The sequence below is a fragment of the Microcaecilia unicolor genome, chromosome 1 (genome assembly GCF_901765095.1).
Source record: "Microcaecilia unicolor chromosome 1, aMicUni1.1, whole genome shotgun sequence".
NCBI classification, from domain to species: Eukaryota; Metazoa; Chordata; class Amphibia; order Gymnophiona; family Siphonopidae; genus Microcaecilia; species Microcaecilia unicolor.
Window position 1 is genome coordinate 234,882,775 of NC_044031.1, and position 15,356 is coordinate 234,898,130.

At 42.2% G+C, this 15,356-nt stretch overlaps 1 protein-coding gene across 1 annotated transcript in view; it reads left to right on the forward strand.

Annotated features, from left to right (window-relative positions):
• Positions 1-15,356, forward strand: part of LOC115471141 (dynein heavy chain 5, axonemal-like) — a 766,968-nt gene that overhangs the window by 492,344 nt on the left and 259,268 nt on the right. The window contains 2 exon segments of the mRNA XM_030204834.1: positions 4,231-4,511; positions 8,313-8,528. Of these exon segments, the coding sequence (XP_030060694.1) occupies positions 4,231-4,511; positions 8,313-8,528 (497 nt within the window).

The following is a 15,356-nucleotide window of genomic DNA, read 5'->3' on the forward strand; positions in this document are numbered from 1 at the left end:
TACTTTTTGGGATCTTGCCAGGTATTTGTGAGAAAGGGTGATCCACCTAAGTGGATGAACACTAACTCCCACGTGAAAATCACAGCACAGAAGAAAAGTGGGAAATGGACCAATGACTCCAGGAGAATGGGAGATAGATTTAAAGAATCACTTTATTGAATGACTCGACACAGACAACTGTGTTTCGGCCAGGAGGCCTGCCTCAGGAGTCTGAAAACAATAGATATATTAAAAACATCAATTAAAATAAACGACAAATAATGTAATAAAAAGAAGAAGAACAATATATTGACAAGAAATATAGTATAAATATGAATAATACAGAATGATAAAACACCATAAATTTGTATAATCTAATATTAACAAAAAATATATAATATAAATATAAAATGTAGTCAAAAATACATATATATACACATATAATCACATGTCCATATGTGAAAACTATATAAGATATAGCCAAAAGAAGGGCAGAACATGCTTGCATGTTATATTGCACTAATGTGCACATACATAAATCTATGATTAAGACAAAGAAAGTCAGGAATATATATACACATATATCCACACATACATACATACATATATACGCATATATATATATATATATATACACATACATACATACATAAGTACAAAATACATACATACACACATCCATTCGTACCTACACATATATATATATATATACATATTTACATGCATATGTGTCCTTAAAACAAACTGAAAATTGAAAAATGAAATATGAAAAGTTAAAGAAACATATATATATAAGTGTGCTGAGGGTATTTAAAATTTTTTTTATATATATATATATATATATATATGTGTATGGCCATGTACAAAGCACATTTACAGAGAGGGTATAAGACCAGTGATTGCAAAAAGTATGGAATGCAATGAGTATATAGAAATATGATGAGATCAAATGTTTCTATGGGAAAAAATATATATATATAAAAATATATAAAAAGACCGACCTTGGTGATCCTTGTGTTCTCAAGTAAGAACTTGAGGTCGAATAGTCTGAAAAAATAGTCTTATATAGTTTTCACATATGGACATGTGATTATATGTGTATATATATGTATTTTTGACTACATTTTATATTTATATTATATATTTTTTGTTAATATTAGATTATACAAATTTATGGTGTTTTATCATTCTGTATTATTCATATTTATACTATATTTCTTGTCAATATATTGTTCTTCTTCTTTTTATTACATTATTTGTCGTTTATTTTAATTGATGTTTTTAATATATCTATTGTTTTCAGACTCCTGAGGCAGGCCTCCTGGCCGAAACACAGTTGTCTGTGTCGAGTCATTCAATAAAGTGATTCTTTAAATCTATCTCCCATTCTCCTGGAGTCATTGGTCCATTTCCCACTTTTCTTCTGTGCAGGTATTTGTGACCCAGATTGGCCACTGTTGGAAACAGGATGCTGGGCTTGATTGACCTTTGGTCTGCCCCAGTATGGCAATACTTATGTACTTATGTTTTTTTTTTTAGGTTAGTTCTGTTTTGGTTTGTTAGAAAAAATTGAAAAATGAGGCTCTTCCATGATCCTTCCTCCCACTCTCTCATCCTTGGTGACTTTAATATTCCTGCTAATGATCCTTCTAACTCTTATATTTCCAAGTTACTCGCTTTAACGTCCTCCTTTAATCTCCAACTATGCTCCACCTCCCTCACTCATCAAAATGGTCACTGTCTTGATCTCATCTTCTCCTCCAACTGTTCACCCTCTAGTTTCCTTGCCTCTGATCTTCCCTCCTCTGATCACCATCTTATAACTTTCACACTTAAATCTCCTCCCTCCCAGTCCCGTCCTATCTTATCTAATTTATCTAGGAATCTTCACAATATTGACCCTTCATCTCTATCCTCCCATGTTTCAAACCTCCTCTCTACTGTGGCACCATTCATGTCTGTCAACGAGGCTGTTTCTTCTTACAACAATACTCTATCCTCTGCCTTAGACACTCTTGCACCTTTGATGATCCGCCCTGTAAGGCGTACAAAACCCCAACCTTGGCTGACTTCTAATATCCGCTACCTACGTTCCTGTACCCTCTCCGCCGAACGCCTCTGGCGGAAATCTCAGGCCCTTGCTGATTTCTTACACTTTAAGTTCATGCTGACCTCCTTCCAATCTGCTCTTTTACGTGCCAAACAGGATTATTATATCCAACTGACCAACTCTCTTGGCTCTAATCCTCGACTTCTCTTCACCACATTGAACTATCTCCTCAAGGTGCCCCTCCCCCAACGCCCCCTTCATTATCTCCTCAGACCCTTGCTGAATTCTTTCACAATAAGGTTCAAAAGGTAAATCTTGCTTTCTCTACCTCACCACCTCTCCCTCCACTAGTCCATTCCCCTCCCTCTCCTTCCCCTCATTCCCTTTCCTCCTTTCCTGAAGTTACTATTGAGGAAACTACACTTCTCCTTTCTTCCTCAAAATGTACCACCTATTCCTCTGATCCCATTCCCACCCACCTTCTTAATGCCATCTCTCCTGCTCTTATTCCTTTTATCTGTCACATTCTCAACCTCTCACTTTCCACTGCGACTGTCCCTGCTGCCTTTAAACATGCTGTGGTCACACCTCTCCTTAAGAAGCCTTCACTCGACCCTACTTGTCCCTCTAATTACCGACCCATTTCCCTCCTTCCTTTTCTCTCCAAATTACTTGAGCGTGCTGTTCACCACCGCTGCCTTGATGATATCTCCTCACATGTTATTCTTGACCCACTACAATCTGGTTTTCGCCCTCTCCACTCAACCGAAACTGCGCTTACTAAAGTCTCCAATGACCTATTACTGGCTAAATCCAGAGGTCAATATTCCATCCTCATTCTTCTTGATCTTTCCGCTGCTTTTGACACTGTCGATCACAGCATACTTCTCGATACCCTGTCCTCACTTGGATTCCAGGGCTATGTCCTTTCCTGGTTCTCTTCCTACCTCTCCCTCTGCACCTTCACTCTGGTGGCTCCTCTTCTACTTCTATCCCTCTGCCTGTCGGCGTACCTCAGGGTTCTGTTCTTGGTCCCCTCCTCTTTTCTATCTACACTTCTTCCCTTGGTTCATTAATCTCATCCCATGGCTTTTCCTACCATCTCTATGCTGATGACTCCCAAATCTACCTTTCTACCCCTGATATCTCACCTTGCATCCAAACCAAAGTTTCAGCGTGCTTGTCTGACATTGCTGTCTGGATGTCTCAACGCCACCTGAAATTAATTATGACCAAAACCGAGCTTCTCATTTCTCCCCCCCAAACCCACCTCCCCGCTCCCCCCGTTTTCTATTTCTGTTGATGGCTCTCTCATTCTCCCGTCTCCTCAGCTCGAAACCTTGGGGTCATCTTTGACTCTTCTCTCTCCTTCTCTGCTCATATCCAGCAGATTGCCAAGACCTGTCGTTTCTTTCTTTACAACATCCGTAAAATCCGCCCCTTTCTTTCCGAGCACTCTACCAAAACCCTCATCCACACCCTTGTCACCTCTCGTTTAGACTACTGCAATCTGCTTCTTGCTGGCCTCCCACTTAGTCACCTCTCCCCTCTCCAGTCGGTTCAAAACTCTGCTGCCTGTCTCGTCTTCCGCCAGGGTTGCTTTACTCATACTACCCCTCTCCTCAAGTCGCTTCACTGGCTCCCTATCTGTTTTCGCATCCTGTTCAAACTTCTACTAACCTATAAATGTACTTACTCTGCTGCTCCCCGGTATCTCTCCACACTCGTCCTTCACTACACCCCTTCCCGTGCACTCCGCTCCATGGATAAATCCTTCTTATCTGTTCCCTTCTCCACTACTGCCAACTCCAGACTTCGCGCCTTCTGTCTCGCTGCACCCTACGCCTGGAATAAACTTCCTGAGCCCCTACGTCTTGCCCCATCCTTGGCCACCTTTAAATCTAGACTGAAAGCCCACCTCTTTAACATTGCTTTTGACTCGTAACCACTCGCCTCCACCTACCCTCCTCTCTTCCTTCCCGTTCACATTAATTGATTTGATTTGCTTACTTTATTTATTTTTTGTCTATTAGATTGTAAGCTCTTTGAGCAGGAACTGTCTTTCTTCTATGTTTGTGCAGCGCTGCGTACGACTTGTAGCGCTATAGAAATGCTAAATAGTAGTAGTAGTAGTAGTAGCTCTATTTCTTTTATCCACCAACCACAAAAAAAACCTGTCTCTGCACTTTGCTTTTAAACAGGTCTTGCAAAATTGATGGAAGCAGAGGTGTCTGTAAATCAGCTGTCCAAAGAACTGGCAGTAAAGGAACAAGACCTGGCCATTGCTTCCAAAAAAGCAGATGAAGTCTTGCAGGAAGTGACTATGAAGGCCCAAGCTGCTGAAAAGGTGAAAATGCAAGTGCAGAAAGTGAAAGATAAAGCCCAGGCCATTGTAGATGAAATAGCTGTGGATAAAGCAGCAGCAGAAGAAAAGCTGGAAGCGGCAAGGCCTGCTCTGGAGGAAGCTGAAGCAGCTCTACAGGTTAGAATTTAACTAATGATGGTTCATCCCCCCTCCCCCAAAAAGTTTAATATCTGTGTTTCAAAAGGGGTCAGGCCAGTAGCCTAGTGACCAGAACTTGAGCTTAAGGGTGTGCATGGCCACAAGTAGAATGGTTTGTGCTTGTTTCAACCAGTTCTTTTTTTGCTTTGTGGGCACTTGTTCATGTTCGTTTGACCTATCTGTTTTGTTTTAGGCACTCATTGTATGCATGCAAGAATTTTAAAATCCACACAATCAATTGTATACACATCAATATATAGGTCTCAATGTGTACAAGTGATTTATGCACCCTTCAAATTTTTATGTACTCAAATGAACCTCTTGCCGAATGCTGCGACGAGACCCTATCCTCCCTAACGTGGGGCAGGTGGGATGGGTGAGCCGTTGAAGTACCATGCAATATGGCGATTGCACCTTGGCAAACACTGTACCTAATACTACAATGCCAGCCCCTTTCCGCACCCCTAGGACTTCCCTTCATGCCACCTGACTCTACCCCCTTTCTCTCTACTCCTTACTACCTCCCCTCTCTCTGCCGGCCTGATGTAACTTGCATCTACCCACCCTCAATTTCTTCCCTTGTCTGATTCCCCTCCCCACAATGCCTCCCAAGAACACACTTTTTGGCTGTGCCGGGCCGCCTCCCGTTTGTGCATATGACCGCCTATGCGTCTGGGTCATTGTTCTTTACCATGAGAAACATAACTCTACCTCAGGGAGGTATTTTACATTGTTATAGGATAACAGCAATAATGTGCCAAATTTAACATGTGAAATATATTTGCATACCATTAACATGAGCTATTAACACAAAATTGTTACCAGAAGATCATTAAGATACTTTAAATAATCAATATTATACCACTTTAGCCCATTGGCCTCCAAGGAAGTTGTTAAAGTTACATGGAGAGTGACCATACCTCTCCATATCCAGGGGGATAAACTGAGCTAGTTCTGGTTTTACTCCATTACCTTCATTGAATGTAGTCCTTCATTTGTCAGGGAAATCGGGTAATTGAAATTCTAAAAAAACAACTTTGGAATATTGTGGGGCTTATTTTCAAAACAGAAAAATGTCCAAAAACCAACACAAAACAGCATATGGATGTTTTTCTTGCAAAAACATCCAAATAACTATTTTCAAAACACATTTTTATGACTTTTTTTCTACACGGTTTGTCTGCAGTGCATTCAAATCACAAGGAGGCATGCCAGAGTGGGAACTGGGCGTTCAAAGCAAAAACATCCAGGGCTAAAAGCTGAACATTTTAATCTGGACTTGTTTCAGTAATGACGATGTCATAAAAAGGAATGACCAGATGACCACTGGAGGGATTAAGGCACGACCCCCCATACTCTCCCAGTGGTCACCGACCCCGTCCCCCCCGTCCCCCCAAAGATGTGAAAGAAACAGTGCATGCCAACCTCTATGACAGCTTCAGAAGTTATTGTCAGTCCTATTACAGCAGCAAGCAGGTCCCTGGAGTAGCCTAGTGGTTGGTGCAGTGGACTGCATATCCCACTCTAACTGTTACACTTGTGGTGGAAATTGTGAGCCCTCCAAAATCTACCAAAAACCTACTGTATTTATAGGTGACACTTGCAGCCATAACGGCTATTGTAATGGTGTATAGTTGAGTACAGTAGGTTTTTGGTGGGTTTTGGAGGACTCCCCATACAGTATAAGGGGGTAATGGTGAGATGGGTATGTGGTACCTTTTATATGAAGTCCACTACAGTGCCTCCTAGGGTGCCCCACTGCTCTGCTGGGATGTCTGTGTTGCCAGTCTACTAAGAATGCTGGCTTCTCCTACATCCCAATGGCTTGTTTTTGTGAATTTTCCCTTGGATGGCGTTTTTCTTAATGGTCGCAAAAGGAAAACGCACTGAGCACAAAATGTCTAAAAATGTCTAGGAAATGGTCATTTTTGAAACAAAAGATAGACATTTTTCAGGTTCGAAAATGGCCACGTTCGCCACTTGATTTTTGGACATTTTCAGCAAAACATCCAAAGTTGGATTTAGACATCAAATTGAAAATGCCTCTCCACATCTCTGTGAATTGAAAAATATTCTATATTCCACCATGAACTTGACTTACCATAGTAAATTGGATGATCATGTATTTCCAATGTTCAAAAGCGTTTATGCAGGTAACAGCACCTGTTACCTTAATAAGTGCTGCTGACCAGAGCCAGTCACTGATTTTCAGCAGCATTACCCAGATAGTAGAAAGTTGTCTACATTCCCCTGGATTCTATATAGTGCGACTTAAGTTGTGCTTGCAAATCCAGACGTATTCTGGATTTGCGCACACAACTTAATTAGTTAACAAGCCAATCAGCATCGATAATTGCCGGCTAACAAGCAATTATCGACACTAATTGGCATCAATTAGAATTTACGCACACAACTGTCTAAGCATATTCTGCAACGCAATGCACATAAATTCTTACGCGTATAGCTGAAAAGGGTGCATGGCCATGGGCGTGGAATGGCCGGGTCGTGAGCATTTCTAAATTCTATGCACGTTGTTATAGAATACACACAGTCTGTGCCTAACTTCAGCGTCAGTAGTTACACCAAGTTTTACTTGGCGTAAATGCGTGTGACTAAAAATATTCGTGTGAACGGCCGCGCAGCGTATTCTATAAATTGCGCCGATATTTAAGCCTATTCTATAAAATACACCTAAATCTAGATGTATTTTCTAGATTACACCTAGACGTTTTTTGTGTTTTTTTTCAGTGTAAATTTTCAGGCGCCATATGTAGAATCTAGTCGAAAACAACGATATCCAGTGCCGCTATCCATATAACTGAGGATAAAGTGGGGCAGATTAATTATTAACCTAAGTTATCAGAACAGTTATCCAGAGAGAAGCACAATTATGCATTTATCTGGAAAGAACTCTGACAGTCAGCAGCATACCCGAATATTCAGCGCCACTGAACAGCAGCCTGTGCTAAATATCTGGGAACATGTTTAGACATCACAGCTGGCATTTAAAAGGAACACCAACTGCAGAATTTAAATGTTGTCCTGGTAATTTTTAATTGAATTATTGAAGGAGGAGAAAGACCTCACTATTTGTTCTGACAGCACAAGTTTTTTGACAAATTGCTGTCCCATACAACAAATATCAATCATGGATCTAGAAAATACCCAGTTCATCAAAAATGTTCTCATTAAATTTTGTGCAGAACAAAAGCTGGTGAAATAGATATCTTTTGTGGAAAATTTGTGATGCAAAAAGGTAGTATTCATTTGGCTTGTCTTTCCATATCATTTCAATGCCAGGTCTTGTTTATCCCCTGTGTTTAATATATTGATACAGACTGGGTTCAACTACTTTTTTAAAATAATAAGGATATCCTTCTGCAAATATCATTGTTCCAGGCTCTTAGAAGTAAGATTGTGACTGAATAATCTACCCTTTAGCTTTATCCTGTGTCGCAAAGATGATTGTGCGGTAATTTTATTTTGCTTGAATATACTGGCGTTTTTATAATTACATTAACATTCATGCTAGTAAATATGCACAAGCTGACTGGTTACAGTCCTGTTAAACTTCTCAGCACTATGTTAATGCAGTCTACAGTATCCCTCTGCAGCAAAATGGATGCAGTACCAGTTGGCATTATCAATAAGAGCTTGCATATTAAAATCCAACATTTGATTATTAGAAGATTTACTTATTATTATCATGGATGTCTGAAATATATGCAGGTTGTGAGTGTCCTGAGTAAGAGAACTCTTTTCCTCTGTGATTTGTTTTAGACCATTAAGCCTGCTGACATTGCTACAGTTCGTAAACTGGGCAAACCGCCTCACTTGATCATGCGAATCATGGACTGTGTGCTGCTTCTCTTCCAAAGGAAAATTGATAGTGTGTCTGTTGATCCAGAACGGCCGTGTATAAAGCCGTCATGGAGTGAAGCCCTGAAACTGATGAACAATTCAGGATTCCTTAACATGCTGTTGACTTTCCAAAAGGTAAAAATAACCTGCAGGTCTCCTGTTTTACAAGAACTAAAAGAAAGAAATTGTACATTTGTGATAATACTCATTAATTAGTAGTTACAGTAGGACATCCAAAGATCAAGGGGCACTTCCAAAGCTTGCTGTCTGGGTCAGATTTACCCTGTTCCAAGGAGGCTATTACTTCTATCAACAGAGAGCAATTATAATTCCCAAGTGAAATGTTTAGTGACTTCATTGTAATATCACCATAAAGCTACAACCAAGTTGAGTGGAAGGGACGATTGGCATTTTGGTTACAGCAGCAGGCTGAGACCCGGAGGTTTCAAGTCCCTCTCTTCCCACTGATGCTTTTTGTGACCTTCAGCACGTCACTTTTCCCTACATTACCTTATGTACCAATTCTGCTTGTAAGTATTCTGGGACAGGGACCTGCCTACTATACTTAAATTGAAACTCACCTTAAACACAGATTTGGAAAAGTAAGTAATTAAATACAAATCCATGTAATTGTAGAAGTAGGTAAAATCAGCATTATCAGCAATTATGGTCATAAACACAGCACTGAATTACAAAGCATTCACCCATAGGCAGGAGGCTTTATTGGACTGGGAGAGGGGATCATGGATGTGATATACCTCCTTTCTGTGGTACAACCAAAGTGGTTTACACTTATTTTATGCAGTTTTCTGCTTCAATTATACACATTACCTAAATTGGGTGAAAATGCTAGTCTGTCTGAAATGATCTTGATGTTCTTCTTCCTAATCATGGAATTTAGGCGACACCCCCTGAGTGATGTAAGCTAAAGCCCAGATACTTTTAAACTACCACAGATACCTCCAACACATAGAACACCACAGCACTAAGAGCTGTAGTAGTTATCATAAATGCTTGCTTTGCTATTGCAAATCCTAGGAAGGCTCAGGACTATTAGGAACTCCTGAACCCACATGCAGGACGTCAGCACTCACAGAAACAGAATCCAGATCAGCGAATGCGCCGGACTCAGAGACCGTTGCTGAAGGGGACTTCGGCAGCAAAGGTACCTACTACTACTATTTTACTACTATTTAGCATTTCTGTAGCGCTACAAGGCGTACGCAGCGCTGCACAAACATAGAAGAAAGACAGTCCCTGCTCAAAGAGCTTACAATCTAATAGACAAAAAATAAATAAAGTAAGCAAATCAAATCAATTAATGTGAACGGGAAGGAAGAGAGGAGGGTAGGTGGAGGCGAGTGGTTACAAGTGGTTACGAGTCAAAAGCAATGTTAAAGAGGTGGGCTTTCAGTCTAGATTTAAAGGTGGCCAAGGATGGGGCAAGACTTAGGGGCTCAGGAAGTTTATTCCAGGCGTAGGGTGCAGTGAGACAGAAGGCGCGAAGTCTGGAGTTGGCAGTAGTGGAGAAGGGAACAGATAAGAAGGATTTATCCATGGAGCGGAGTGCACGGGAAGGGGTGTAGGGAAGGACAAGTGTGGAGAGATACTGGGGAGCAGCAGAGTGAGTACATTTATAGGTTAGTAGAAGAAGTTTGAACAGGATACGAAAACGGATAGGGAGCCAGTGAAGGGTCTTGAGGAGAGGGGTAGTATGAGTAAAGTGACCCTGGCGGAAGATGAGACGGGCAGCAGAGTTTTGAACCGACTGGAGAGGGGAGAGGTGACTAAGTGGGAGGCCAGCAAGAAGCAGATTGCAGTAGTCTAAACGAGAGGTGACAAGGGTGTGGATGAGGGTTTTGGTAGAGTGCTTGGAAAGAAAGGGGTGGATTTTACGGATGTTGTAAAGAAAGAAACGACAGGTCTTGGCGATCTGCTGGATATGAGCAGAGAAGGAGAGAGAAGAGTCAAAGATGACCCTCAAGGTTTCGAGCTGAGGAGACAGGGAGAATGAGAGAGCCATCAACAGAAATAGAAAACGGGGGGAGTGGGGAGGTGGGTTTGGGGGGGAAAATGAGAAGCTCGGTTTTGGTCATATTTAATTTCAGGTGGCGTTGAGACATCCAGACAGCAATGTCAGACAAGCACGCTGAAACTTTGGTTTGGATGCAAGATGAGATATCAGGGGTAGAAAGGTAGATTTGGGAGTCATCAGCATAGAGATGGTAGGAAAAGCCATGGGATTGGATTAATGAACCAAGGGAAGATGTGTAGATAGAAAAGAGGAGGGGACCAAGAACAGAACCCTGAGGTACGCCGACAGGTAGAAGGATAGAAGTAGAAGAGGAGCCACCAGAGTGAACACTAAAGGTGCGGAGGGAGAGGTAGGAAGAGAACCAGGAAAGGACAGAGCCCTGGAATCCAAGTGAGGATAGGGTATCGAGAAGTATGCTGTGATCGACAGTGTCAAAAGCAGCAGAAAGATCAAGAAGAATGAGGATGGAATATTGACCTCTGGATTTAGCCAGTAATAGGTCATTGGAGACTTTAGTAAGCGCAGTTTCGGTTGAGTGGAGAGGGCGAAAACCATATTGTAGTGGGTCAAGAATAGCATGTGAGGAGAGAAAATCAAGGCAGTGGCGGTGAACAGCACGCTCAAGTAATTTGGAGAGAAAAGGAAGGAGGGAGATGGGTCGGTAATTAGAGGGACAAGTAGGGTCGAATGAAGGCTTCTTAAGGAGAGGTGTCATATTTTCTATTCGGATTTGGGACGTTTAGCACAAAACATCCAAAGTCTGACTTAGACATCATATCAAAAATGCTCCTCACTATATCACACTAAGGAGATGAAATGAGGTAATCTAACACTAAAAAATAACTTCTAAGACCTAAGTACAGTCCATTACAAATGATGCCACAATCCAATTAATTAACAAAATATCTTGAATCAATGAAGATCACACTGTTTATACTTCCAGATTTATATTTTTTCTTTTTTTTCTATTTTTATTTTGCAAAGTACAGGAGAAAATGAATTTCTGTTTCTCTTTTACCAGGATTACAGGTCAGGTTTTCAGGCTATCCACAATAACTGTGCGTGAAATTGATTTGCATATACTGCCTCCATTACTTGCAAATTCATTGTGGATAGCCTGAAAACCTGAATGGCAAGGGATACTCCAGGACCACCTAGGGAAACACTGCTCTACGGCCAAGTGTAATATTTATAGCTCCGTCTTTTCATAGGTGGGTTAGGGCTGTTATGGTGTTATAAATTTCAGTATAGGTTTTGGGTGTCATTTTGCAGGGGTTTGTGTTATTTCACAAAGTGTCTGGCCTATTTGAAAGTAGGTTCTGAGGCAAGGGCCATCAATGCTCAAGACTAGTAGTCTCCACATCATGTAGAGTTAACACATAAACAAAAGCTCATCTGATTTAAACAAAGTGTCTATCAGTGGAAGGAATGTGTGTGCTGTTCCTGAGGTGATGGTCATAATTTGAATATTTTTACTTGTAGTTAAGAAGACAGGTTGCCTGCTCTGGCCAGTTCGGTGACCTCTTCTACGTTCTGCATCCTGATGTAACTTCCTGTTTCCTTGTAGGCAGGATGCAACAGAGACAGCCTGTATTAACCACTACCTGCCACAGCCATTTCACCTGAGAACAACACAGGCACTGCTGTCCAGGGCCACTGAGAGACTGAACCAGGCCTGGGGCAGGGCTGCCGCTGCTGGGCCGAGGGTAGGACTGTCACCCCCACCCCCACAATCATTTCCCATCGCCGCTGCCACCCCCCCCCCCCCCCCCGGATTGCTGCCGCAATTGAAGTACCTTGAGTGGTCGGGATCCCGAGGCCCCGCCAGCAGAAGACGTCTTCCTCCAGCGCTGACTCTTCACTCTGACGATTACCTGCCCCTGCGGCTGCTTTTTCTCTCAGGGTATGTTCGGTTTCAAAACCGAGCATGTGCGCCTGAGAGGAAAAGCTGAGTGGCTACTCAGCAAGCAATGGGCAGAAGAGCAGTGCTGGAGGAAGACCTGCAGTGTCTGCTCCTCTGAGTCCTCCCCAGCCTTCAAGGGGACCCTGCGCCAGAGGTTTCTCTCTCCTGCTCCTGTCGGGACATGGTCACTCGGGTCCTGTCAGGAGCAGGAGAGAGAGAGAGAGAGACCCCGGCGCCGGGCCCCCTTGGAGGCCCGGGCCTAGGGAATTTTGCCGCCCCATTCCCCCTTCTCGACGGCCCTGCTGCTGTCTAGATGACACCAACCGGCACCTATTCTGCGCCCTCTGATGTCAAAACCTGGCTACGCCTCTGCTAATGGCATTTTTACAGAGGTCTATAAAGAGGAGGGGGGGGGGAGGGAGGGAGGGAGGGATAAGAGGACACCTTGTTCAAAAAAATACTTCTTTTTAAATAAAGGACTTGGAGCTCAATTTTTTTGTTGGTTTTGTTTTTGTTTTTTTTAAATGGAACGTTTAATCCTTTTGATTTGACCAGAACCCAAGCACTTTTGAGTTCTCATTCAGGTTGGTGGCAGGGTATTGTCCTGTTCAACCATTTTTCTTCGTGTTATACAAATTCTTAAACTTAGAAAAAGGACCATATCCATGTTCTGGTTTCAATCTTACTTTTGATTTTAGCAAATAAACACAGATGCTGAGAAATTATGTTTATTTTTAAAACTTGAAATATACTTTAAACAGAATAGAAAAGGCAGTACATTTGAGATACTTGTCAAGATGTTGGTTACATTTGCATATATAAAAATGTCAACTTATAGATCTATTATTAATATCATATTACATAAAGCATTTGCAGATGGTAAATGTAGATTGTAATTTTAGAAATGTTGACTCATTGTTCTTGACCTGTCAATGGCAATTTATTTTCCTAGTTAATTAAGGATTAGCTTTGGACAGGCTTAAGTAAATTCTGTCTGCTTTTGGAGTAGAAGAAACAAGAAAAAAATTCTTACTGCTGCAGTTTGTGAGTAGTCTGCTTAGCATGAATTGGTATGTTGAAGTACTTTTTCCAGTGTCCAGTGTTTTGAATAGCCTATGCAAAAATGCACTTCCAGAGCAGGTGAAGAGTTGACTGTTTTGCTATATAGTCCTTCCAGTAGGGACAGTCCTAGAAAACAACCTGGAAGGCAGTCCGCAATTTCTGAAAGGGAAGAAGTCGTTGGAACAGACGTGGTAGAAGAAACAAAACACTTTATTAAATATAAAATTTAAAAGTGTGCCCAAATTCTTTATAAGTGCAATTTTGGCTAGTTCCTAGACAAATTGAGAGGAGATCCTCAGTGTGAAATCTCTTTGGGGCAGTGTTTCTGCTATGATTCAAGTGCTTCTTGTTGTGGAATATTAGTTTATAATGATTCAATATCAAGTGTGGCTAGAATGTTATCCTCTTGATATGTGACTATCAGGCTTATTTTCGAAAGAGAAGGCGCCCATCTTTCGACACAAATCGTGAGATGGGCGTCCTTCTCCCAGGGTCGCCCAAATCGGCATAATCAAATGCCGATTTTGGGCGTCCTCAACTGCTTTCCGTCGTGAGGACGACCAAAGTTCACGGGGGTGTGTCGGAAGCATAGCGAAGGCAGGACTGGGGTGTGCTTAACACATGGGCATCCTCGGCCGATAATGGGAAAAAGAAGGGCGTCCCTGATGAACACTTAGTCGACCTTACTTGGTCCTTTTTTTTTACGACCAAGCCACACAAATGTGCTCTAAATGACCAGATGACAACAGGAGGGAATTGGGGATGACCTCCCCTTACTCCCCTAGTGGTCATTAACCCCCTCCCACCCTAAAAAAAAATTAATATTTTTCCAGCCTCTATGCCAGCCTCAAATATCATACCCAGCTACATGACAGCAGTATGCAGGTCCCTGGAGCAGTTTTAGTGGGTACTGCAGTGCACTTCAGGCAGGTGGACCCAGGCTCATCCCCCCCCCTACCTGTTACACTTCTGGTGGTAAATGTGAGCCCTCCAAAACCCACCAGAAACCCACTATACCCACGTCTAGGTGCCCCCCTTCATCCCTAAGGGCTATGGTAGTGGTGTACAGTTGTGGAGAGTGGGTTTTTGGGGGGGGGGGGTTGGGGGGCTCAGCACACAAGGTAATGGATCTATGCACCTGGGAGCTTTTTCTGAAGTCCACTGCAGTGCCCCCTAGGGTGCCCGGTTGGTGTCCTGGCATGTGAGGGGGACCAGTGCACTACAAATACTGGCTCCTCCCACGACAAAATGGCTTAGATTTGGTCGTTTCTGAGATGGACGTCCTCGATTTCCATTATCGCCGAAAATCGGGGCCGACCATCTCTAAGGTCGACCTAAATGTTGAGATTTGGGCGTCCCCAACCGTATTATTGAAACGAAAGATGGCCGCCCAACTTGTTTCGATAATATGGGTTTCCCCGCCCCTTCGCGGGGACGTCCTGCGAGGACATCCTCAGGAAAACTTGGGCTCCCCGTTCGATTATGCCCCTCCATGTCTAAAATGATGATAGTATCTGTGGAGTCTCTGACAAAGGAGGAAATCTGTGAGGCAAATGGCTTTAAAAAATGGTCCGTGAAACCCCATAGTGATTCTAGTGATTTGTGTATTTTGGTAAATATGTAAATAGCTGGTGTTACTGGATTTGTGACAGTAAGATAAATATTTCTTTGTTGATCTGAAAACTGTGGTCTCATGCAATGTCTGAAAGTGACTGGAGCACCTCACAATGCTATTTAGACTCAATTTGAAAATACATCTGGCATGTTAATGTTGTTTATATGCTGCCTTTTGGAATATTATACCCCTTTCATGGAGGGGGGTAGGGTGAGGGGTATCTGTTTATTTTTGTTAATATAGAGGATGGGTTGTGCAACTGTTGTTTTGTTTTTTTTTGTGCACTTGGCAGTGCTGTTGTCACTCTATATTTGATGTTCAAAGAAAAAGAAAATTTCAAGTAAAACT